General features: G+C 41.6%; 2 protein-coding genes across 5 annotated transcripts in view; both read right to left on the bottom strand.

The window, feature by feature from the left end:
- Positions 1 to 103: 103 nt before the first annotated feature.
- On the bottom strand, positions 104 to 13459 carry LOC114593539 (cytochrome P450 2K6-like). Its single transcript, XM_028721970.2, has 9 exons — positions 13194 to 13459; positions 10386 to 10548; positions 9379 to 9528; positions 7895 to 8055; positions 7194 to 7367; positions 5387 to 5534; positions 2469 to 2653; positions 1957 to 2098; positions 104 to 1346 (listed from the first exon to the last, which is right to left on the bottom strand). Exons 1-9 carry the CDS (start codon positions 13374 to 13376, stop codon positions 1159 to 1161), a joined length of 1494 nt encoding a protein of 497 aa, XP_028577803.2. The 5' UTR covers positions 13377 to 13459; the 3' UTR covers positions 104 to 1158.
- Positions 13460 to 13857: 398 nt separating this feature from the next.
- LOC114593537 (cytochrome P450 2K6-like) overlaps positions 13858 to 26730 on the bottom strand; it is a 39663-nt gene continuing 26790 nt past the window's right edge. For 3 of the 4 annotated variants that reach the window (XM_077926544.1, XM_028721964.2, XM_028721962.2), the window contains 7 exons: positions 24972 to 25121; positions 24451 to 24611; positions 23331 to 23504; positions 22510 to 22678; positions 16327 to 16511; positions 15819 to 15960; positions 13858 to 15416 (listed from right to left, as the gene is read on the bottom strand). In XM_077926544.1, the coding sequence (XP_077782670.1) occupies positions 15229 to 15416; positions 15819 to 15960; positions 16327 to 16511; positions 22510 to 22678; positions 23331 to 23504; positions 24451 to 24611; positions 24972 to 25121 (1169 nt within the window). In that variant the 3' untranslated portion in view covers positions 13858 to 15228. The remainder of the gene's footprint in view (positions 15417 to 15818; positions 15961 to 16326; positions 16512 to 22509; positions 22679 to 23330; positions 23505 to 24450; positions 24612 to 24971; positions 25122 to 26730) is intronic. The other variant, XM_028721963.2, reaches the window with a different exon arrangement.

A 26730-nucleotide genomic window follows, 5' to 3' on the forward strand; every position in this document is an offset into this window, starting at 1 on the left:
GGAAAGCACGCCTTGGTTTAAGAACGCTTTGGTTTAAGAACGGACTTCCGGAATGGATTAAGTTCATAAACCAAGGTACCACTGTATTATCTAGGAGTCCAAATACAGAGAAAAGATGGTTGTTTTATTCTAAGCCAGAAGCAGAAAGTCACTGAACTAATTGACAGCATAGAGATGGCAGAAGCAAACCCAGTTGACGCATCTATTATGGTAGAGTTTTTAAAGAACCAGGAGGAAACAAAGCCATTGCCTGACATCAACAAATACAGTTCAGAATCCGAATACATTGGAGCCACAGAAGTTAACATACCCAACTTCCTCAACCATTCCTCATAAGGCTTGGTTTCCAGACCCTTTATCGTCTTGGTCACAATTCACTGCACATCTACTTGGGAATACCATGCTTCAAGATATTTGAAAGTATATGTTAACATGGGAATACATGCAACCAGCTTTGTTGGTTGATCTCTATGCCCCAAGTGTCATAAGAACTCAGGGCCAGGTTTTAAGTAAGAGATGCTCCAATGCTAGTTTCATGGGATTCGGCAGTATGGCAGGTAAAGGGGAACACTTCATGTTTGTGACAAAGCATGGACCAATTCCACCAGTAGGCTACTCAACCCAAATACCCTTGTTGAACAGGGGTGTTTAAAAAAGGCTTGCATTGCAAAAACAGGTAGGATAAGCATGTTAGAATTCCTGCTCTGTGATTGCAGTCATGGGATTGTTGTCTATCACATGATGGTATATATTTTGACTCCACAAAGTGGGAAGTGATGGAGACATGGATGTTTGTGTTACTGTGTTCTGTGAAGTGGGACTATTGTCCTTTGCTCTTTCTCTTTGCTGTCTGATGCTAGAGAGAGAGGGAGCCATGTTGCAGTGCTCCGTGTGTGTTTATATGTAAATAAAGTAGATTAGCCAAAATGCTGAGTTGCTGAGGTCTGTTACGCAAGCTGTGAAGACTCTGTGGATCCCTAAGTGTGCCAATGTCTGTTGGCATCGGTCACTGTAATGTTCAGGCTGAAGAAAGCTTTTGAAGCTCCCAAACGAATGACCACGAGGGAAAGAATATGCCAGTCAGTCATGTGACTCTACCAGGGTCCTACTTGAGTGTAGGACGAGCTAATGACAAAGCAATCCAGGAGCTTGTGAGTCTTAGAAACGTGGCAGAGCGCAGAGTTGGTAGGGCATGGGAGGTGTTGTAAGCCCAACAGCAGGAGTAAGGTCCAGGTCTTCTTGAGATGTTCCAGGGGGTGGCTGGAAGGTGAATCTCTGCAGCAGAGTTGTGAAGAAGAGGAAGAGCTCCATTTTGGCAAGAGTCTCACCTACACATGCTCTCCGACCTGTAATGAATCAAAGGGGGCAGAGAAACCAGGTTTATCAGTTGCTTAAAAACATCCCAAATACAGTGGTACCTCGGTTTAAGAACAGCCCTGTTTACAAACAATTTGGTTTACGAACTCCGCAAAACCAGAAGTAGTGTCCCGGTTTGCAAATGTTACCTCAGTCTAAGAACGGAATCTGAGCGGTGGAAGGGCACCAGCGGAAGGAGGCCTCATTAATGAAAGCGCACCTCGGTTTAAGAATGGTTTCGGTTTAAGAATGGACTTCTGAAACGGATTAAGTTCAGAAACTGAGGTACCACTGTAGTTTAAAGCAGATTAAATTGCAGCAATAAAATAACAGCTAATGGTATCCATCTTAAAAGAATTATGAACTCCTAATACGAGCCATCCTGCAATGCTGAAAACTGGGGGGAAGGGGAATCTTTTTCACCCTGAGGGCCACATTCCCTGGTGAGAAACATTGCAGGGGCCACACCCCAATGGTGGCAGAAATGGCCACAGCAACTGATGTGATCCTTACCTACATTCCAGGCTTGTAAAAATCCCATTGACTAAGCACACACTATGCAGATACACACACACAAAAGCAAAAAAAAAAAAAAGTTACCTGCAGAGAAAGGCATGAAAGCATCTCTCTTTACGAATTTTCCATCAGAATTAAGAAAATGCTCAGGATAGAATTTATGTGGTTTCTCCCATTGAGATTCATCGTGCAGCACAGAGGACAGCAATGGTATGATGTGAGTCCCCTGCAAAAGCAAAGCGAGAGTTATTTTAAAATAAAGCATATGCCTCTAGTCCAATAAATATTGAGTGCTGTAGAAATGAGATTTGAATTTATATGAGAAATGTCTTTTGTTTGAAAAACTTTAACATATAAGTCATGATCTTCCACCAGATATGGTTTGTTTTCCAACCTTGTGCTCCTTCCCACTGAGATCTGTTTAATGGGTTGAAGTTGATGCCTGACAGCTTCCAAAGGGTAGATTGCATGCTTACCGTGCAATCCTATACAAGTCTGCACATATGTCACCCACACTGAAGTCCAAGGGGCTTACTCCCAGGAAAGCCTTAAAATGTATTGTAACTAGTGGGCAGCAGTTCGGTGAAATGGATCACCTTTGGAATGAAGTAGCCATTGAGGGTAACATCCGTAGTCGTGGAATGTGGCAGGTTGGTTGGGACAATATCAGCAAATCTCTGGATCTCATGGACCACGGCATCTGTATAAGGCATTTTTGTTCGGTGTTCAATCCTTGGCTGAGAAGATCCAACAACCTTTGCAATTTCTTCTTGGACCTTTACTAGGGGAAATTAAAAGAAAAGCATTAATTTTTCTGCCAGGATTATCTCCTTGACCTTGATCTCTTAAGATATTAGTTCTTGAAGCATAAAACTGCCATAAAGTGGTTCTCCAATTCCCTAGGCTTGCAAATTTAATCTCTAGGCCAAGGTATTTTAAAACAGGACAAACAAACATTTTAGCCAATAACCTGATATACTGATGGAGAGAAATTCATCCAGGATGATTATTGAAATATCACTGCTGGGAATATCTTGAGGTGGTATCTTTTACATATAAAGGCAAGACAAATTTTGGAGAAAATATGGGGGAAAGTTAGTTGGAGAAAGAGCATTTGGACAGAAAGCTGGACAGGAAGAGGACGATTCAACAGAGGTAGAGGTGAAAGAGAAACAAATATGGAACAAGATGGCTTTGAAAATTCTAACTTGGAATGTAAATAGGCTAAATAATAAGACTAAAGGGAATAAAATTGAACATGTTGTAAAGAAGTTAAACTTGGATAAATAAAGCTTAAATAAAAGGTTGGGAAAGAACTTTGTACCTTCTAATATAACAAAAAAGAGAGGAGTTGTAATGTGTATAAAACCAGATTTGGACCCAAAACAATTATTCAAAGATGAACAAGGAAGAATATTGATAATGGGAAAACACACCAGATTTTCATTAGGGGCTAGAAGAAATATTATTTGAACAGTTGAATGAAAAGGTGATTTTGATGGGTGATATGAATGGTGTAGCCTCCCTAGATTGGGACAGGAATATAAGTATAAGAAAAAATGAAACAAAAGAAGGCAAGCGACTGACAATTTAAGTTTAATTGACATTTGGAGAGAAAAACACCCATAGTACATTTTATTCGACTGCGAATTTTTCTGCAAGCTGGAAAAAACCCCTGTATGGATTTCTAAAGATTTTTATACTAAGGTAAAGAGGGCAGAAATCAAGAACATTACGAGACTACAACTCTATAACAGTGGAATTAAGAACAGAGACAAGTTTACCGATGAGATGGAGACTAAATCAAAAATTAGTAAATTATAAAATTTATTAAATCAAGAAATATTAGAAAAGGGGGCAAAAAAATTAAAGGATTATTTTGAAATTAATTTAAACCAAGAGATAGATTTAAAGGTGGTATGGGGTGTGAGTAAAGTGGTAATGTAGGGGTGGTTTTTTTTTACATAGCAAAGCGCATACCAAACAAATATAAGCGAGCAGAAAAAACCAAGAAAATTTACAAGAAATAAAAGGGAAAGGGAAACAATTAGTAAATTTCCCTTGAAAAGAGATAGTGAAACAGGATGTCAAGATGTTGCAAATGCAATATTCAATGATAATAAACCAAGAAATAGAGTGGAAAAGTGTTTTAAATATTTAAAACAGAAACACTAAAAACAGAAACCTGTTGGAGACCAATATACCACTATGACTTTCACCTTTGGAGAATTTAAAGTAAAATAATTTAAGGTTTTATCAGAGAAGTTAACAACATGGTTACAATATCATCATTTGAATGAAATATTTAAAAAGGATATGAAGTGGTGGGGTTGGGGAACAAGCATCACAACTGGAAAGAGACCTATTAAACTGTAATGTTTAAGTGATATCTAAAATGTATAAGATGTTATTGGAATGGGAGACAAAGGATGAACAAGTGAAATCTTCAAGGATACACTGGGCAATAGATATTGTTAATAATATAAAAACGGATGTATGGGAAAGTTTATCAAAGGTGGATATAAAATTTGGAGGATTTTATAGTTTAAGAGAAAACTATATGAAAATGTTATATAGATGGTAAAGATAAAGGTAAAGGGACCCCTGACCATTAGTTCCAGTCGGGGACGACTCTGGGGTTGTGGTGCTTATCTCGCTTTATTGGCCAAGGGAGCCGGTGTACAGCTTCCGAGTCATGTGGCCAGCATGACTAAGCCGCTTCTGGCAAACCAGAGCAGCGCACGGAAACCCCGTTTACCTTCCCGCCGGAGTGGTACCTATTTATCTACTTGCACCCGGGGGTGCTTTCAAACTGCTAGGTTGGCAGGAGCAGGGACCGAACAACGGGAGTTTACCCCGTTGTGGGGATTCAAACTGCCGACTTTCTGATCGGCAAGCCCTAGGCTCTGTGGTTTAACCCACAGCACCACCCGCGTCCCATATAGATGGGACCTAACACCTAATAGATTGGCTAAAATGTATAAACCCAAACTGAATATGTGCTGGAAATGTAAAGACAAAGAAGGTAGACTTTTTCATATGTTGTGCTCTACTAATAAAGTTAAAACTGGGAAATGATATATAATGAACTGAAAAAGATGTTTAAGATGTTTAAAAAACCATTAGTTTTTCTTTCGGGAAGTTTGGAATCGGAACTACCTAAAAAGGAATGAAAGGAATGGAAATGGTTTATAGAGTATTTACAAACAAACTGTAAACATACTAAGACACTGGGAGGATTAATGTAAAAACCTTCTGGGATATATATGGGACATATGGGATATATACGGAAATATATATCTAAATGATGTAGGAAGATGAAATGAAATGTAAAACCACAGAAAGGGAGAAGGGAGTCCAGATTGAAATGTTAAATTTAGGATTGAATAATTGTTGTGACACACACACACACACACACACACACACACACACACACACACTTTCTAATAATTACATATAACTGGAATTAAGATATATCAGATTAATGGGTGCCAAGCCAATGAAAAGCACTCACTCTGAATTTCAGGATATTTCATCATTAGTAACAGTCCCCAGCGCAGTGTGGTAGAAGTTGTCTCCGTGCCAGCACCAAATAAGTCGGCCACAACAGTTTTTAAGTTTTCGTTGTGGAAATATGCATTCGTCTTGTTCTTCTCCTCCTCCTGGGTTGCAAAGAGTATGAACTGGTTAAAACGAATGGAGTGAGAAAATTTCAAGTGCAAAGATAAAGATGAAAACCTGACAGGACCCATCATTGCACATCAACACAATCGCTAAGTAGTGAGAGATTCCAGGTCTTCCAGACTATGCCATCATGATAATATAAGGTTTATTTACACATGTATACAACCCGAGCCTAAGATGGAGGGGCTCAGCATCAACACTCCAAAACATCTAGCTTCTCCATAGTCACAGCTGTTGCTCTCCATCTACCAGCTAAGAGAGGAGGTTGGGAAGGCTTGGCAATCCAGCTCCTTCTTCTCTGATGCTAATCGTGGTGCTTAACTGCTCAGCCAGTGCTTAACCTGCAAGAGTATTATATGACTGCATACATGGAAGGCAGCATTTCTGGCGAACACTTGTGGAGATCTGAAATCAAAGTTAACATAAAGTGTTGTTTTCTGCTGACATATATGGTTCTCAGTTGAACATCTTTAATGTATTTACTCATAGTCTAAAATGGAAAAATAACACTGAAATACCACATATTCATCTGGAAATGTTTCATTAAATTGTGATAGACAATGTGGTGCCCTCCATATTTTGGAGATTGGAACTCACTTCTGCCACACTTTCCAACAGGAAGAGTAACACCAATAGTTCTTAACCTGAGGTACTATTTCTGGGTTAGCAGTGTCCGTAACCTGAGCGTCTGAAACCTGAAGCGTCTGTAACCCAAGGTACCACTGTATAGTTAAAGCTATCACCATTAGTGATGTATGGAAGTGAGAGCTGGACCATAAAGAAGGCTGATGATGCTTTTGAATTATGGTGCTGGAGGAGACTCTTGAGAGTCCCATGGACTTCAAGAAGATCAAACCGATCCATTCTTAAGGAAATCAGCCCTGAGTGCTCACTAGAAGGACAGATAGTGAAGCTGAGGTTCCAATACTTTGGCTGCATCATGAGAAGACTCCCTGGAAAAGACCCTGATTTGGGAAAGAGTGAGGACACAAGGAGAAAGGGACAACAGAGGACGAGATGGTTGGACAGTGTTCTCGAAGCTACGAACATGAGTCTGACCAAACTGCGGGAGGCAGTGGAAGACAGGAGTGCCTGGCGTGTTCTGGTCAATGGGGTCACAGAGAGTCGGACACGACTAAACGACTAAACACCACCACCAACAACAACAAGCGCAGTGCATGGGCCAATGTTTTTTCCTTGCTCTGAGATGCCTCTCCACCCACAAAGTTTCCTATCTCCTCCGGTGTGAAGAACGCCTTCTTCTGAGCACACGAGGCGTTTTCCCATCCCCCTTGTATCAAAAGGGAGTCAGGCAACCATTACCTCTCATAAGCCAATGGTCTATCTGCCATAATTCCACCCCTGAAAACTCATACACCCCAACTGTCATGTTTTCTTGATCAGGGATTTACCCCAGAAATGCTGTTGAGCGTGCAACCTTTGCCCCTGCAGAGGCAACTTCTGTAACACATTAACAATGGCTGACTATTGGGAAATGGTAGGAAGTATGCCAGGTGTATGCCTTCTGAAGTGAGACTTCCTGACTACAACTTAAACATTCACTTGCAAATATGCCTTTAAAAAAAGAATTGAAAATGTCAATGTTTATTCTGGGCCAACTTATAAGACTCCATTACCTCTTGCTGTCGGATAAGAAATGAGTCAATAAAGCTCCTCTGGTCATTTTCATCCAGATCTCTGAGGTGTTTTATGAAGGTGGCATTTATGAAGGCAAAAACCTCATCTCTGTTTTGAATGATAGTCTTACGAGCCCCCAGAAGAAAACCAAGAGCAGGAAACATGTTATACAGCTGAAATGATAAAAATGTGAAAAAAGAAAGAAACATTAGGAAAGCTCAGTACAGTTGTCTCAACTGTGTCTCTCAAAGCATGGTTGCCCAAATACAAACAAAACTCTTGAATGGCATTTGGAATGGGGTTAGGGATACCTCAGGGCAGCGTAATTTATGTGCAACCCCAGAATAATAGGCTATGAAGGGTCTCCTCTGGAGGTTCGCCTTCAGAGAGGGAGATCTGCCCTTGGAGGCCCCTTCTGAGCCATCATGGAACAAACAATCACTTGTTCTTCCTTGTCCTTGGAGTCCCGATGGCAGTGAGGCCAGAAAGCGTGTGTGCAAAAGAGACTTTGTTACAGTTACGGGATGACTGTGCCATGTGAGGTTTCTAAATATTTTGAATCACCACCTGGTTTCTCAAGATATCATTCTGTGTTTTGTAGTGAATCGTGAACAACATACAATAAACAGGTTGCCCTGCCCACTTTGCATACAATGTCATTACAATCAAATGTTTGTTTTATTGGAAAAGAATAGATTACCAGGACTGAAGAGCTTCCAACGAGCCGGGTATTTTCACTGACCAACTTCAGAAGCCTTATGTATGTGGAATCTTCATAATCAAATCGCTTGTCTAGTAGTATGGCCACTATAATATTGGCAACAGCTGCATTCATAATTGTGGTGGTCTCAAATGGGTTTCCTAGAAATAATTATGACAGTTAAGCAAAAATATTCTTTTTAAAATGTGGGATGTAAAAAACACAGGAGTCGAGTACAACGTTCCTAGAATGGACATGCTAGTGGATGCTTTCTACCAGCCAGGAGAAAACTTTTGTGGAGAGAAACAGAACTTACAGGGTTAAGAAGTTCTGAGTGACATCTCACATTCTGAGGCGTGGTTTAGTATACTGAGGGGAGTGTTTCCTGTGACTCAGTGCTGTTCCGTTCGCAACGGAGAGAGACGAGCAAGATGAGCGCTCGATCACCAGGAGGAGATTTATGGGTTGTTTTTCTACACGAATAAAGACTTTTAGAAGATAAGGAAGACACCGTGCGTGCAGTCTGATTTATCACACACACACGCACAGCAACAGTCTCACGCTGCGTGCACTTTGCTACAGTAGCTGACCGGAGAGCTGAGGGTAGCGTGTGGGCTCCAAATATTCAGATACGTAAATATCCGAACAACTTTGTGTTTCCTCCTGAGCTGGGACAAACTTCCTCTGCATGTGACTAGATGTGGGTGTGGCCTAATCTGGGTTAGGGGAGCACACCTCCTTCTATGCTGCTGCTGCTGCTTCTTCTTCTCCTCCTCCTCCTCCACTTCCTCCATTTTTCTACATGTTAGTAGAAGTCACTGCTTGTCTGCAGTCACTTGGGACTAACTCCCTTATGGGATAGTTCCACATGTATATATACTTTTGTAACCTAAGTTTGCCTTGAGGGATCCATCCATCCATGAACTGAATGAATGTGAGTAAACTACTTTTATATTGACTTTAATAAGATTGTCATGTCTATTCTTTTTAAGAGGGAAAAGAAGGGATCTTACCAGGAATCTTATATAGAGAAGCTCAGATGAGCCTGCAACAAGCAAACTGCTATGCGTTTAAACTCTGCTAAGATATAGAACTTGCTAACGCAAGTTAGGGAAGATATAATTAAACAATATATCCCCTCCTGCCTCCCTGAACATCCCCACAGAAATTCAAAGCATGGAAAGGGCATTGTTTTTAAGTCTGTTCATGTTGTCTTAAGTCCCCACTGGCAGCTTCCCTATGTGTAGACCTCATTTAACAAAGAAACTAAACCTAAGTGTTGCCGGATGTGGCCATAGCTGGGCTAAGAAATGCTTGGAAGTCACAGGAGTTATTGCAGTGCAATCTGCACATTACAGGAACCGACCAATTGCAGGGAACCCTGGGATCTGTGCTTCTGGAAGTTAGGAATATGTAACACAATAGTCTTGGCACCTTTAAACTATGGTAATGTAGCTACGCACCAGAGGAAAACAGAAACCCACCTTCGTAAGATTCAAATTTCTTTATCAGGACACTGCATTCCTCAATAATTCTGTCCTCTATGGTCTTCTTTCCCATTCCATAGTCCCGCAATGTGCTTAAAGCAAACCGCCGCATTACTTTCCAGTTTTCACCATTAGACAGAGTTAAACCTGAAGAGACAGGAAGAAAGATCTCATGTCTGCATGACAATTGCACAAAAATATCGATAAATTATGTTCTGCATTTCTTCCATGGAACTGAGAGTGGATCCCAGCTGTTCTCCCATTCAGACTCAGACTTCTGAGCTTTGACAAAGTAGCTGGCAGATGTGTCATCAGACCATGACCTGAGAACACATTGATCAATATTTTCCATTACAAAGTGTAGGGTAGAGTAGAGGGTGGTTTGTACATGTCAAGCGTCACAGCAGAACTCAGCTTGTTATTTGTATTCCATGGGCAGACATTATGCCTTCTTAATTTATCCTCTCTGTGTTGGCTATGCCGGAAAATAGTCAGTTTCCCCTTGCTGTGTGGCATTACTTTTCCATGTGACAATCATTCACAATTCAAATGTGACAACTATTACATTCTCCTGCCCCATTCTCCCCCAGCTCTACAATATGACTGTTTGGAAGAAAGTGGGAATGGGAAAGGTTTGCTTTAACTGGTCTCCATTTTTGTTTCTTCAAGAGAGCACCACTTATCCACTGAAAGTCAAGACCAAAAAAGGCTGGCCTGGTCTACTCTTTTTAACACTTTAGCTTGATCTGCAAAAATCCACAGGTGACACTTTTTGTGACACATTCTCAGCCTAATGCCTGCAGATACTCTGTCAATGTCAAAGGCACTGAGGTTGGTTGAAAAAGTCACAAGGATTTTTCCCACAGGAAACAATGGATGTTGTGGACTTGCTCTGCAAACGCTTATCCTACAAACCATTTCTTGGGAACAGATTGTGTTCACCTTGTGGGACCTGTTTGTGTTTGCAAGCATTACCAGTTCCAATAGAAAGGGAAGTGCCTCACCAAAGCCTCGTCCAAACTCCTGAAACATTGGAACGATGGGCCTGTCAGCAAATGCGTCCGCCTGATTAACCAGAGCCTCCTTTAGTGTCTCATATCCTGTCAACACCACAGTTTTCTGGGGTCCCATTTGGATGCTGAAGACAGGGCCATATTGCTTGGACAACTGGAATTCAACAGAACAAAAAGTGAGAAAGAGAGTTCTGGCATGCCCAAAGAATATATTAATGTAAATCATCTCTGACAGAACCAAGATTGCATTAGCTTGCACATTTACCTTAGAGAAAAGGCCATTCCACAGAATCTAGTAGCAAAGTTTGACCGTTACGCTAGTATCAGTTTTTCCCCAATAACTACTATTGGGCTAGTCACACTTCTCTGAAGTCTCTCAGCCTCACTCACCTCACAGAGTGTTTGTTGTGGGAAAGGAGGGGAAAGGAGGTTGTGAGCCTCTTTGAAACTCCTTAGGGTAGTTTAAATAAAGCGGGATATCAAATCCAAAATCCAAACTACTATAGAAGTTGGTAGAAATTATTTCCATGTCATTGTGCCTTGGACCGAGCTGAAAACATATGACTTAAGAATAGTAATTTTGTGGAATCAATTCACTTTTTGTATCTTTGCAAATCACCATGCAAAACAGAATCCAAATAACATAATGATAAAGTAAAAGAGCATTGTCTACGCCTCAGTGCTCTTCAAGACATTTGCTGGTGCCAGATTGCTGGAATTCCAATGTGTTACCTCTGAGGATGTGGACAGGCTGCTTGGATGAGTGAAACTGACTCCTTCATCCTTGCCCATCCTGGCTCATAAAAGCTCTGTGGGGTGGTGAATGCTTCGCTCTGTTAAAGAGCCTTCCCAAACCCACTGAAAGTGCTGGTTATAAAACTGCTTGTTAAAAAATAAATATTTCGACCCAGCCAATATGGCCAACTATCACTCAGTCTCAAATCTTCCATTCTTGGGCAAGGTGGTTGCTGAACAACACCAAGCACACCTGGAGGATGCAGACCATTTGGATCCCTTCCAATTGGGATTCTGGCCTCATCAGGAGACTGAAACTGCCATGGTCATGCTGGTCAGTGCTCTTCGGCAGGCTAGGGACAAAGGTGAAAGCTGTTTCCTAGTTCTGCTGGATCTCTCAGCAGCTTTTGATACCATCGACCATAACATCCTTCTGGACCGTCTAGAGGGGCTGGGAGCTGTGGGCACTGTTACACAGTGGTTTTGCTCCTTCCTCCTGGACCGTGTCCAGAAAGTGGTGTTTGGGGATAAGTGTTCAGACCCCTGGGCTCTCACCTCTCACCAAAAGGTTCTGCCCTCTCCCCCATGCTTTTTAACATCTATATGAAGCCTCTGTGAGGGATCTTCAGGGGGTTTGGGCTGGGTGTTCATCAGTATGTGGATGATAACCTGCTCTACCTCTCTTTTAAATCAGAACAGTGAAAGTGTTGAAGGTCCTGTGTGAGTGTTGGGAGGTGGTTGGATGGCAGCTGACAGATTGAGGTTGAGGTTGAATCCTGACAAGACAGAAGTACTGTTTTGGGGGGACAGGGGGCGGGCAGGTGTGGGGGAGTCTCTGGTCCTGAATGGGGCAACTGCGGCACTGAAGGACCAGGTGCGCAGCATGAGAGTCATTTTGGACTCACAGCTGTCCATGGGGGCGCAAGTCAATTCTGTGTCCAGGGCAGCTATCTACCAGCTCCATCTGGTACGCAGGCTGAGACCCTACCTGCCGGCAGACTGTCTCACCAGAGTGGTGCATGCTCTGGTTATCTCCCGCTTTGACTACTGCAACACTCTCTATGTGGGGCTACTTTTGAAGGTGACCCAGAAACTGCAACTGATCCAGAATGCAGCAGCTAGACTGGTGACTGTGAGTGGTGGCTGAGACCATATAACACAAGTCCTGAAAGACCTACATTGGCTTCCCAGTACGTTTCTGAGCACAATTCAAAGTGTTGGTGCTGACCTTTAAGCCCTAAACGTCCCCGGCCCAGTATACCTAAAGAAACGTCTCCACCCCCATCGTCCAAGGTTCATGGCCGAGGGACTTCTGGCAGTTCCCTCACTGTGAGAAATGAGGTTACAGGGAAACATACAGAGGGTGTTCTTGGTAGTGGTACTTGCCCTGTGGAATGCCCTCCCATCAGATGTCAAGGAAATAAACAACTATCTTAATTTTAGAAGACACACCTGAAGGCAGTCCTTTTTAGGGACGTTTTCAATGTTTGGTGCTTTATCGTGTTTTTAATCTGTTGGGAGCCGCCCAGAGTGGCCGGGGATACTGAGCCAGATGGATGGGGTATAAATAATAAATTATTATTAACTTATTATTGTTATTCAGTTGCAGCAAGCACAAATATTTGCTAGGAATGCTCAGAAAACCAGAACAGAATAGTCAGTTATCAGGATGAATGTGATTATACCTTTAATGGCACCTCTCAAATCTAGAAAGATAGGCTGAAGGAGGACGTTGGCCTAGGCAAGGTTTGCACCAGCACTTTTGCATCCTTAAAAATGGAGGCAGAGTCAAACATGATTTGACACCAGACATCTTGTTCAAATTACCAGTTATAAATTGCAACTTGGTCCTATGACTATTTATTGGGAAAGCTAAGAGGAGGTTCTGTAGCGCACAAAGGGGAGGTGAGCTTTATAGGCTTTAAAATAACAACAACAACAACAACAACAACTATTATTATTATTATTATTATTATTATTATTATTATTATTATTACCCCTCTCTGCTGACTGGGCTGCCCCAGTACCCTTCAGCCTTGCCATGGGAAGAACTGGAAGCTTTACCTTTAACATGGTTCTGTGAGGCCTCTTGAGATCCATGATGTGGAGATTCCCAATGAGAGGTAAAGGCCTCGGTCCTGGTGGAAGATTTTGGGAGCTCTTGTTCCAGAAAGTGCCCAGTTTCAAAACAAAGGAAATCATAAGGATAAAGAGGAAAAACGCTGGAATCGGCTCTGTCCAATCCATTTCGTTTCAGCAAGCAATTTGTTTTGCAGTGGTTATAATGAAAGCTGCAGAGCAGTTTGGTCGAGGACAATGTCTTGCAACTGCAGTGAGCAGAGTATATATTCTGCTAGGTACTGCCTCTAGAAAATCATTAAACCACCCAGTAAAAAGTGTCCCGCTTTGGCCCTCTGATTTTGTTTTCTTCTCCTCAACTATTCAAAGCTGTACATTGGATTATTTGCCTTTCAGCTTTATGTTTACTCAAGTGACTGGTGCCCACTCAAACTATTGCTTTTAGGAGCAAATTCAAACTCTCTTGAACCTGCTTGCAGACCTGTCACCCAGATTATGTGTAAAATTAATCTGTTATAATGGGAGTGAAGGGCAGCATTGTGAAATCATTTGCAGATTAAATTATTCAACTTTAATTAGGAACAACTGCATTTAGTTTGAAAGTGTCCAGTATTTCCTGAACTTCCTCCCATCCAAACACTCACACATATTTTCTTTATAGCATAGTTTTTATTCATTTTCATCTTGAAACTGTTTAACATGGTGGCATTAGGGTATATCTTTGTATACATTAGAGCATATGACATGCAACAATGTGAGCAAGGAAGGATAATAACTAAGCAGTGCATCCTCTCATGGGGCCTACATCCATTCTTACAAAGTTTATGGGGCCCTGTTAAGACAAAAATCAAAGCATTATAGTGGGTGTGGCTGGATTTTCTTAAGAGAGAAGAGACATTCAAACTAGACAATTTTCTATTTCCTGGTGAGACCATGGAGACTTCCACTGACTCCAATGTGAAAGGGATTAGCTCCCTCTTCCCTCTCAGAGCACAAGCTAGGCAGAGAAGCTTTTGAGTTTTTCCTCTTGTGGAGATTGAAGTTTTGATTTTGGTTTTGACACATTTCCACCATTTTCATTTTTCATATGACCAGTCAGAATTCCATTGATGCGGGAAGCCTTAAGCTACCCCGACTCTTAGAGAAAGCTCATTCAGATATAGAGAGAAGATGGAAGGTGACTATGGGGTGTGGTGCTCATCTCCCTTCAGGCTGATGGAGCTAGTGTTTTTCCACAGACAGCTTTCTGGGTCATATGGCCAGCATAACTAAACCACTTCTGGTGCAATGGGACACCATGACGAGTGCCAGATTGCACAGGAACGCTGTTTTGATTTTGATACATTTTCCCCATTTTCATTTTTCATATGACCAGTCAAAATTCTGTAGATGAGGGAAGTCTTCAGCTACCCAGACTTTCAGAGAAAGTTCATTCAGATATAGAGAGAAGACGGAATATGGTTGTTTAATTCTAAACCAGGAGCAGAAAGTCACTGAACTAATTGACAGCATGGAGATGCCAGAAGCAAACCCAGTTGCCAGATCTATTATGGCAGAGTTTTTAAAGAACCAGGAGGAAACAAAGCCATTGCCTGACATCAACAAATACAGTTCAGAATCAGAATACATTGCAGCCACAGATGTTAACATACCCAACTTCCTCAACCATTCCTCATAAGGCTTGGTTTCCAGACCCTTTTTCGTCTTGGTCACAATTCTCTGCACATCTACCTGGGAATATGATGCTTCAAGATCTTTGAAGGTATACCTTAACATGGGAACACATGCAACCAGCTTTGTTGATTGATCTCTATGCCTCAAGTGTCATAAGAACTCAGGGCCAGGTTTTAAGTAAGAGATGCTCCAATGCTAGTTTCACGGGATTCGGCAGTATGGCAGGTAAAGGGGAACACAAGATTTGTGACAAAGCACGGACCAATTCCACCACTAGGCTACTCAACCCAAACACCCTTGTTGAACAGGGGTGTTTTTTTAAAAAGGCTTGCATTGCACACATGTCTTAGAAACGTGGCAGAGCGCAGAGCTGGTGGGGCATGGGCGATGTTGTAAGCCCAACAGCAGGAGTAAGATCTAGGTCTTCCTGAGATATTCCAGGGGGTGGCTGGAAGGTGAATTTCTGCAGGAGACTTGTGAAGAAGAGGAAGAGCTCCATTTTGGCAAGAGTCTCACCTATACATGCTCTCCGACCTGTAAGGAAACACAGGCAGCAGAGAAACTGGGTTTAGCAGTTGCTTAATAACAACCCTAATATTTTGAAGCACAAGGAAATGCAGAGATAAAATAACAGCTCACGGTGCACATAAAAGAATTATGAACTCCCAATACGAGCCATCCTGTACTGCTGAAAACCCTGTGTGTGTGTGTGTGTGTGTGTGTGTGTGTGTGTCTTTTCTGCCTGAAGGCCACATTCCCTTGTGAGCAACATTCCAGGGGCCGCACACCAATGGTGGCCAGATCAAGTGGCAGAAATGGCCACAGCAACTGATGTGATTCTTTCCTTTGCACAATAGGTTACATTCCATGCATGTAAAAATCACATTGACTAAGCACACACTATGCAGATACACACAAAAGTAGAAAAAAAGTTACCTGCAGAGAAAGGCATGAAAGCATCTCTCTTTATGAATTTTCCATCAGAATTAAGAAAATGTTCTGGATAGAATTTATGTGGTTTCTCCCATTGAGATTCATCATGCAGCACAGAGGACAGCAATGGTATGATGAATGTCCCCTGCAAAAGCAAAGCAAGAGTTATTTTAAAATAAAGTATATTCCTCTACAATAAATATCGAGTGAAAGAGAAATGAGATTTGAGTTCATTTGAGAAATGTCTTTAGTCTGACAAACTTAACATATAAACCATGATTCCCCACTAGAAATGGTTTCTTTACCAACCTTGTGCTCCTTTCCACTGAGATCTGTTTAATGGGTTGAAGCTGATGCCTGACAGCTTCCAAAGGATAGATTGCATGCTTGCAGTGCAATCCTATACAAGTCTGCTCAGATGTCACCCACACTGAAGTCCAAGAGGCTTACTCCCAGGAAAGCCTTAAAATATATTGTAACTAGTGGGCAGCAGTTTAGTGAAATGGATCACCTTTGGAATGAAGTAGCCATTGAGGGTAACATCTGTAGTTGTGGCATGTGGCAGGTTGGTTGGGTTAACATTGGCAAACCTCTGGATCTCATGGACCACGGCATCTGTATAAGGCATTTTTCTTCGGTGTTCAATCCTTGGCTGAGAAGATCCAACAACCTTTGCAATTTCTTCTTGGACCTTTACTGGCGGCAACAAAAAGAACAATGTTTATTTTTCTGCTCAGCTTATCCCTTTGATTTTGGCTTTTGTCTCTCAAAATATTAATCTCTGCAGAATAGAACTGCCATTAACTGGTTCTCCAATTCCGTGGACTCACAAATTTAATCTCTGTAATATGATACAGGTATTTTTTAAACAGGACAAAGATTTTAGCAAATAACCTGATACACTGAGGGAGTGAAATTCATCCAGGATGATTAAAATATCATTGCTGGGAATATTCTGAAGTGATATGTTTTACATATAAAGGTCAAAAACAAAGATTTCATGATCCTACAGAGCCAGACAAATTGTGGAGAAAATATGGTGGGAAGTTAACTGGAGAAAGAGCATTTGGACAAGAAGAGGAAGATTCAACCAAGGTGGAGGCGAAAGAGAAATAAATATGGAACAAGATGGCTTTGAAAATTCTCCCTTGGAATGTAAATAGGCTAAATAATAAGACTAAAGGGAATAAAATTGAACATGTTGTAAAGAAGTTAAACTTGGATAAATAAAGGTTAAATAAAGGGTAGGAAAGGACTTTGTACCTTCTGATACCACAAATAAGAGAGGAGTTGTAATGTGTATAAGACCAGGGTTGGACCCAAAGCAATTATTCAAAGATGAGCAATGAAGAATATTGATAACTTAGATACCACCACATGGAGAAAAGGTAATATTAATTGGTTTGTATGCACCTAATGAGAAAAAACATTGATTTTAAAAAGAGGCTGGAAGAAATATTATTTGAACATTTGAATGAAAAGGTGATTTTGATGGGTGATATGAATGGTGTAGCCTCCCTAGATTGGGACAGGACTATGAGAAAAAAAGAAACAAAAGAAGGCAAGATACTGAATGCCTTTTTTAGGATGACTGACCATTTAAGTTTAATTGACATTTGGAGAGAAAAACACCCACAGGACAATGTACATTTTATTAGACTGCGAATTATTCTGCAAGTTGAAAAGACTCTGTATGGTCTTCTAAAGATTTGTATTCTAAGGTAAAGAGGGCAGAAATTCTATCAAGAACATTATGAGACTGCAACTCTATAATAGTGGAATTAAGAACAGGGACAAGTTTCCCGAAGAGATGGAGACTAAATGAAAATTTATTAAATGATCAAGAAATACTAGAAAAGGGGGCAAGAAAATTAAAGGATTATTTTGAAATTAATTTGAACCAAGAGACAGATTCAAAGGTGGTATGGGATGTGAGTAAAGTGGTAATGTGGGGTGGTGTTTTTTTTTACACAGCAAAGCACATACAGAAGAAATATGAGAGCAGAAAGAAACAAGAAATTTTAGGAGAAATAAAAGGAAAAGGAAAAGAATTAATAAATCCCTCTCAAAAAGAGATAGTGAAACAGGATAACGAGATGTTGCAATTTCAATATTCAATGATAATAAACAAGGAAATAGAGTGGAAAATTAAATATTTAAAACAGAAAAAATTGACCAGGCTAACGAGCCAGGGAAACTATTATCTAGGCAAATAAAGAAGAAACAAGAAAAAACCTGCATTAATAGAATAAATGCAGGAGGTAGAGTTGTGGAAAATCGGAAAGAAATAAGAACATCATTTCTTAATGGACCTGTCACAATGATGGAATTATAGCAAGCTATTTTACACGCAAAATTAGGGAAGGCACCTGGATCTGATGGAGTTTCAGCAATTTATTATAAAAAAATTTACAAGATTACCTAATGCAACCTATAAAAGATATTATGAATATCTCTTTGAATATAGGAGAGTTACCCAAATCCTGGAAGAGTGCATACATAACTTTGATTCATAAGCAAAATAGAGATCCAAAGCTGGTGAAGAGCTATCGACCTATTTCGTTGTTGAATAACAATTATAAACTGTTTTCAGATATATTAGCTAATAGGTTGAAAACTGTATTAAAAGAGGTAATCCATGAAGATCAGGCTGGATTTTTGCTGGGAAGACAAATGAAAGATAATAATAATAGAAACATAATTGATGTAATAGAATATTTAGTAGTGAGAAATGAAAAATGGGCAGCTTTAAGATTTTTAGACTCCGAGAAAGCATTTGACATTGTCTCCTAGGACTTTGTATATTTAAAGCTTTGGAATACAGTGGAACCTCTGGTTATGAACTTAATTCATTCTGGAGGTCCGTTCTTAACCTGAAACCGTTCTTAACCTGAGGTTATTTTGAAATTACAGTGGTACCTCAGTTTTCGAACATAATCTGTTCCAGAATACTGTTCAAGTTCTGGAACATTCGAAAACTGAGGCGCAAATGGCGGTCTGGGAATTTAATAGAGAAAATTGCGAAAAATAATATATACACTCAGTGGAAGGAATTCTAAAACTATAATGTTCCTCAATGAAGATGTTCAGAAACTGAGAAACCACTGTAATTTAAACCAAGAGACAGATTTAAAGGTGGTATGGGATGCGAGTAAAGTGGTAGTGTTTTTTACACTGCAAAGGGCATAGCTAAGAAATAAAAGAGAGCAGGAAAAAAACAAGAAAATTTTACAAGAAATAAAAGGAAAAGGAAAAGAATTAATAAATTCCCCTTGAAAAGAGATAGTGAAACAGGATATCCAGATGTTGCAATATTCAATGATAATAGATCAAGAAATAGAGTGGAAAATTAAATATTTAAAACAGAAAACAGAAACAATTTCAACAGGCTGATAAGCCAGGGAAACTATTAGCTTGGCAAATAAAGAAAAAACCTGCATTAATAGAATAAATGTATTAGGTAGAGTTGTGGCAAATCCGAAAGAAATAAGAAATTGACACTGAGCTTGGTAAAAGCAGAGATTCTGAACAAATCTCTCTCAGACCATAATCCAGTTACTATACACATAAAATTTAAAAAATATACGAGAGGGAGGTGGAGGATGAATGATGAGGTATGGAGAGATGAGCAAAAGGTGAATAAAATGAGGGAATTGTTGAAGGAATTTTTCGAAATTAATGAGAGACATGGGACTGACAGGAAAATCATTTGGGATACAAGTAATGCCTATATGAGAGGAATTGGAATACAACAATACAATACAACAAATGGCAAGAATAAGGAAGGCTAAAGCAAATGATACTATGGAAATCAATAAACAGAAAAGGGAGAGTGAAAAATCCAGAACAAGAAAGTATAATCCAAAACATTAAAATTCTACAATCCCAACTAATTAATTTAATAAACAAAGAGGTGGAAAATAAGATCAAATGGACAAAACAAAGGTATTTTGAATCGGCAAATAAACCTGGTAGAATGTTGTCTTGGTTAACAAAGGAGAAACAAGTGGATAGGGTTATAAATAAGATTATTGAATAAGGAAAAGAAATTACAGATCCGGACCAAATAAAAATGATGTTTAGGAACTTTTATAAAAAATTATACAAATTGGAAGGTAAGGATGAGAATAAAATTAAAGAGTATGTAAGAGAAAACAAAATCCCTGAAATAGATGGTAAGGAATTTAGCAATTTAAACTCATGCATAAGCTCGGAAGAAATAAGAGAAGTGATAAGGAAAATGGAAACTGGGAAATCACCAGGTCCAGATGGAATACTGACTATATATTACAAGAAACTAGAAGAAGTAGTAATCCCTAGACTTAAAAAGATGAGATAATGGAAGAAAGGAAAATCCCTGACTCTTGGCATGAAGCGTTGATAACCATACAGTGGTACCTCGGGTTACAGACGCTTCAGGTTACATACGCTTCAGGTTACAGACTCCGCTAACCCAGAAATAATACCTTGGGTTAAGAACTTTGCTTCAGGATGAGAACAGAAATTGCGCGGTGGCGGCGCAGCAGCAGCGGGAGTCCCATTAGCTAAAGTGGTACTTAAACTGAAAGCGATATCTAAAATGTATAAAATGTTATTGGAATGGGAGACAAAGGATGAACAAGTGAAATCTTCAAGAATACACTTGGCCATAGACATTGGTAATAATGGGATACATGGGAAAGTTTATCGAACATGGATATACAATTTACAGAATGTTATAGTTTAAGAGAAAACTATGAAAATGTTATATAAATGGTATCTAACACCTAATACAGGGGTCTGCAACCTTTAAGACAAAAAGAGCCACTTGGACCCGTTTCCGAAGAAAAAAAAACTGGGAGCCGCAAAACTCGTCATTATAAAAATAACCTTTTTGTCACTTTTTTATTATTTCTTTGTTTGACCCCTCAGAATTACTCCTCCTCATAGAAATAAACGTTAAATTAACAAGTTACCTTTTTGTTTGTTTGTGTGCGTGTGTGTGTGTGTTCTTCGCTCCCCTTCAAAACAGTGACCAGCGTACATGCCCCCTTTCAATGCAGTGACCAGCGTACATGCCCCTTACAATGTAGCAGGCGGGCGGGAAGGTGACGTTGGGACGGCGCGTGACTAACGCACGCACCGCCCCCATGCGACGTCACAGCCAGTACAGCGCCTGCCACAGTGGGGAGTGTCGGGGCGCACAATGTGCCTCTTCCCCTCGCTAGTATCCACCCCGGAGCCGCGGCAAAGGTGTAAAAGAGCCACATGCGGCTCCTGACCCCTGACCTAATAGATTGGCTCAAACATATAAATCCAACTTGAATATGTGCTGGAAACGTAAAGAGAAAGAAAGTACCTTTTTGATATGTGGTTGTCAGGGAACTGCCATCAGCTCAGAGGCGAGAGGTGGAAGGGCAGTTGGGTCACAGGGAGCCTCCAAAGATCGTGAGAAGCAGCACTTTCTCTGCGGAGGAGGGAAGCCACGCCTCCAGTGGGGAAGGGGTGCAGGGCTCGGAGGATGCAAGGGAGAGCCAGAGTACTGAGCATGAACAAAGCGGGGGGGAGGCAGGTCCCCCTCTGCCCATGCCCTCTTTGCGCAGTCGGTTTACACGCAGAGAGGGTAGGCGTAGGGTGGGGGTCAAAAGGCTACTGTGCTGGGGAAAGTTTAAGGACCACCCACTCCCAGATTCTGCTAGCGAGTGAGCAGACATGGAATTGAGTCGATTTGAATTGTGAATGTTTTGGACAGATACAGTGGTGCCTCGCAAGACGAAATTAATCCGTTCCGCAAGTCTCTTCATCTTGCGGTTTTTTCGTCTTGCGAAGCACGGCTATTAGCGGCTTAGCGGCTTTAAGAAAAAGGAAACAAACTCGCAAGAACTCGCAAGACGTTTCGTCTTGCGAAGCAAGCCCATAGGGAAATTCGTCTTGCGGAACGACTCAAAAAATGGAAAACCCTTTCGTCTAGCGAGTTTTTCATCTTGCGAGGCATTCGTCTTGCGGGGCACCACTGTAATAAAGCCTTGAAAAGACCAATGGGGAGTCTTGCCTGTTTGCTCTCGAGCAACCACGCCGGCACACATAACAGTGGTGGTCTAGTAATAAGGTTAAAGTTTACTGGAAAATGATATATAATGAACTGAAAAAGAGGTTTAAGATGTTTAAAAAACCAGAAGCTTTTCTTTTGGGAATTTTGGGATCGGAACTACCTAAACAGTATATAAATTTATTTATGTATGCAACCACAGCTGCAAGAATGGAATTTGTCCAAAAATGGAAGGAAGAAGAAGTCCCAACAAGAGAAGAGATTAATGGACTACACAGAAATGGCGAAACTTACCATGAGAATAATATATCAAGATAACCATTTTTTTAAAAAAAGAAAGGAATGGAAATGGTTTATTGAATATTTACAAGCAAACTGTAAACATACTAAGACATTGGCAGGATTAATGTAAAAACCTGCAGTTTCAATATATATATGGGATATATATGGGAATATATATCTAAAAGAATATGTTGGGATAATTTGGAGTACGCAGGAAGATGAAACGAAATGCAAAGAACCACAGAAAGAGGGTGAAGCGAGATCAGATTAAAATGTTAAACTTTTGATTGAATATTATAAATATTTTCGCTCTTTGATTGTTACATATAACTGGAATTAAGCTTTCTCAGAATGATGGGAGGCAACCCAATGAAAAACACTCACTCTGAATTTCAGGATATTTCATCATTAGTAACAGTCCCCAGCGCAGTGTGGTAGAAATGGTCTCCATGCCAGCAGCAAATAAGTTGGCCACAATAACTATTAAGTTTCTGTTGTGGAAATAAGCATTCGTCTTGTTTTTTTTCTCCTCCTGGGATGCAAAGAGTATGAACTGGTTAAAACAAATGGAGTGAGAAAATTTCATGTGCAAAGATAAGAATGAATAACTGAGTGGACCTGATGATCCAAAGTATCATTTCATATCACCCCAATCACTGAGCAGCGAGAGATTCCAGGTTTTTCAGACTATGCCATCATGGTGGTATAGGGTTTATTTACACACATAGATGTTGTTGTTGTTTAGTTGTTTACTCGTGTCTGACTCTTCGTGACCCCATGGGCCAGAGCACGCCACGCATATATATATATATGTGCGTGTAAATACATATACATATATATATAACCCAAGCCTAAGATGGAGGGGCTCAGCATCAATACCCCAAAACGTCTTGCTCCTCCATAGTCACAGCTGAGAGTGGAGATCAGGGAAGCTTGCCAATCCAGCTCCTTGACCCAGTTTTCTTGATCAGGGATTTTTTTCCAGAAATGCTGGTGAGCACACAACCTTTGCCCCTGCAGAGGCAACTTCTGTACACATTAACAATGGCTGACTATTGGGAAAAGGGGAGGAAGTATGCCAGGTTGGTCCCTTCTGAAGTGAGACTTCCTGACTACAACTTATGCATTCACTTGCAAATATACCCTGAAAACACGAATTGAAAATGTCAACGTTTATTCTGCTCCAACTTAAAAGACTCCATTACCTCTTGTTGTCGGATAAGAAATGTGTCAATAAAGCTCCTCTGGTCATTTTCATCCAGATCTCTGAGGTGTTTTATGAAGGTGGCATTTATGAAGGCAAACAGCTCATCTCTGTTTTGGATGACAGTCTTACGAGCCCCCAAAAGAAAACCAAGAGCAGGAAACATGTTATACAGCTGAAAGGATAAAAATGTGAAAAAAGAAAAAGAGACATTAGGAAAGCTCAGTACAGTTCTCTCAATTGCGTCTCTCAAAGCGTGGTTGTCCAAATACAAACAAAACTCTTGAATGGCATTTGGAATGGGGTTAGGGCTACCTCAGGACAGCATAATTTATGTGCAACCCTGGAATAATAGGTTATGGCAGTTCTCCTCTGGAGGTTCATCTTCAGAGAGGGAGATCTGCCCTTGGAGGCCCCTTCTGAGCCATCATGGAACAAACAATCACTTCTTCTTCCTTGTCCTCGGAGTCCCGATGGCAGTGAGGCCAGGAAGCGTGTTGTTACAGCTTGGTCTCTCCCACAAATGCAAGACAACACTGGCTGTTAATTGCTAAAACAACAAACTAGGACGGAGCTCCTCTACTCATCGTCCTCCCCAGAAGATACAGTTGCCCAGACTGAGCTCCTCCCCCTTCCCCAGAATGGAAGCCCCCACCTTTTCTTCCGGTATCTTTCGCGCAGCTCTGCCACTTTTGAAATCCTACGAGATTTGGCAGAGAGTATTTCCTGCATTCCAATGTCTTGCCCCCTATTGGAGTTCTCACACCTCTGTCTGTCCCTTTGGTCAGAGCTCAGATTACAGCTGCTCTCCCCCTCCTCTCTGCTTTCTGCTGTTAACTGTCCTCTCCCTGTACCTGCTTCTTCTCCTCCTGTCAGAATCTGAGCTTCGCTGACACGTGTTTGCAAAAGAGACTTTGTTGTAGTTATGAGATGACTGTGCCGTGTGAGTTTTCTAAATATTTTAAATCACCAGCAGGTATCTCAAGATATCAATATTCTGTGTTTTGTAGTGAATCCTGAACAATATACAATAAACATGTTGCCCTCCCCACTTTGCACACACTGCCATTACAATGAACTGTTTGTTTGTTTGTTTGTTTTAATTGGAAAAAATAGATTACCGTGACTGAAGGGCTTCCGAAAAGCCGGATATTTTCATTGATCAACTTCAGAAGTCTTATGTATGTGGAATCTTCATAATCAAATCGCTTGTCTAGTAGTAAGGCCACTATAATATTAGCAACAGCTGCATTCATAATTGAGGTGGTTTCAAATGGGTTACCTAGACATAAACAAGACAGTTAAACAAAAATATTCTGTTGAAATTCCAAGTATGGAAAGGGCATTGTTTTTAAGTCTGCTCATTGTTGCCTTAAATCCCTACTGTCAGCTTACCTATGTGTAGACCTCCGTTATCAAAGAAACTGATCCTAAATGCTGCTGGATGTGGCCATAGCTGGGCTAAGAAATGCTTGGAAGTCTCAGGAATTATTGCAGTACAATCTGCACATTACAGGAACAGACCAATTGCAGGGAACCATGGGATCTGTGCTTCTGGAATTTAGGAATATGTAACACAATAGTCTTGGCACCTTCAAACTATGGTAGTGTAGCTATGCACCAGAGGAAAACACCAACCCACCTTCGTAAGATTCAAATTTCTTTATCAGGACACTGCATTCCTCAACAATTCTGTCCTCTATGGTCCTCTTTCCCATTCCGTAGTCCCGTAATGTGCTTAAAGCAAACCGCCGCATCACTTTCCAGTTCTCACCATTAGACAAAGTTACACCTAAAAATGGGAGGAAAGGTTTTATGTCTGCATGGCCATTGCACAAAAATATCAATAAATTGTGTTCTGCATTTCTTCCATGGAACTGAGAATGGATCCCAGCTATTCTCCCATTCAGACTTCTGAGCTTTGACAAAGCAGATGGCAGCTGTGCCATCAGAGCATGACCTGAGATCATATTGAACAATATTTCCCCCTACAAAGTGTAGGATAGAGTAGAGGGTGGTTTGTACATGTCAGGCGTCACAGCAGAACTTTGTATTCCATGGGCAGATATTATGCCTCCTTCATGTTTCCTCTTTGCATAGGCTGGGCAAGAAAATGGTGTGTGGCATTACTTTTCCATGTAATCTGCAGAAATCCACACTTCACACTTTTAGTGACACATTCTCAGTCTAATGCCTGCAGATATTCTGTCAATGTCAAAGGCACTGAGGTTGGTTGAAAAATTCACAAGGATTTCCCCCACAGGAAACAATGGATTTCAATGACTTGCTTTGCAGATGCTTATCCTACAAACCATCTCTTGGGAACAGATTGTGTTCACCTTGTGGGACCTGTGTGTGTCTACAAGCATTACTGTCAGAGACTGCCTCCAGGTCCCAGCTCACAGAGGACCAACGCTAGCCAGCGGTAATATACAAAAGTCTTTATTAAAGTACATTATCCATTTTCAAACCCTAGCGTGCGTCTCTACGTCTAGACACTAGACCGGCGAAGCTCCGTCTGAGTCTCCGCCCCCTGTACACCAGCTTAAGACTCTAGCCTTACTCCACCTTCTCCGTCTCTCCTTCCGCCTCTGGGTCCTACCACCCCCCGGGGTCCCTTCCTTCCTGGACGCTTCGGAGGCGGACCCCTCGGACTCTTCCCCCTCCCTTCGGCGGGCTTTAGGACCTGACTCCCTATCCGGGCTGCTCATTGCGCCACCCTCTTGTACATTTGAACTTGGCGCGCGCGCGCTGCCTCCGACCTTCCTTTTGACCGTTTCCTCGCTCTCTGATGCAGGCGTGGCTAACCCTGACTCATGTCCTTCCGCTGACGGAAGGCTGCCTGATGCCGATGCCTGGGACTCCTCCCCCCTACTGCTCTCCGGTGGGGAAGCTGGTCCCGATTTCCAGCTGCTGCTCTCTGAGTCCCCTCTGGCCCCTCCTTCCTGAGGTGTTTCCTCTGGCAACCCCCTAGCTCTGACCACGGGAGCCCCTTTCTGTGAATCCTCCGATTCGCTGGAGAGAGACCTCGGGCGGCTCTCATCGCTCACTTCCCCCTCGGATTCCTCCCCCTCGGTCTCTAATTCCTCCCTCTCCTGTCCCTCTGCTCCTGAGCCCCTGACATCCATCCCCCCCTCGAAGCCCCCCCTTCCCCCCTCCCCTCCTTCCGGTGTGGGTACTGGGTGCTCCGTCGTAGCGGGGGTGAGTGCCGGATACATTTCGTCCCCCGTGTTGTACATCAAACCGGCTAGGTCCGGCTCGTTCTCCGTGCACTCGTTGACGTCGATCTCCTCTGCTTCCATGTCTCTGCCTTCGTGTTCGAACCCCACGTCCTCCCCCCACACGTCCATGTCCGCCTCGCCCCCGTTCCCCTCTGAGGGTGATGTCTGCCAAGGACCCCC

This window comes from Podarcis muralis, chromosome 3 (assembly GCF_964188315.1).
Source record: "Podarcis muralis chromosome 3, rPodMur119.hap1.1, whole genome shotgun sequence".
In the NCBI taxonomy this organism is placed as follows: Eukaryota; Metazoa; Chordata; class Lepidosauria; order Squamata; family Lacertidae; genus Podarcis; species Podarcis muralis.

Bases quoted from the DNA above. Each gene is read 5' to 3' on its own strand.
- LOC114593539 (XM_028721970.2), bottom strand. From the start codon at position 13,376: ATGGATTGGACAGAGCCGATTCCAGCGTTTTTCCTCTTTATCCTTATG. The intron at 8,056-9,378 runs GTGGGTTTCTGT...AATTATTTCTAG, and splicing joins GAAATTTGAATCTTACGAAG to GAAACCCATTTGAGACCACC. The intron at 1,347-1,956 runs GTAACTTTTTTT...GATTCATTACAG, and splicing joins TTTCATGCCTTTCTCTGCAG to GTCGGAGAGCATGTGTAGGT.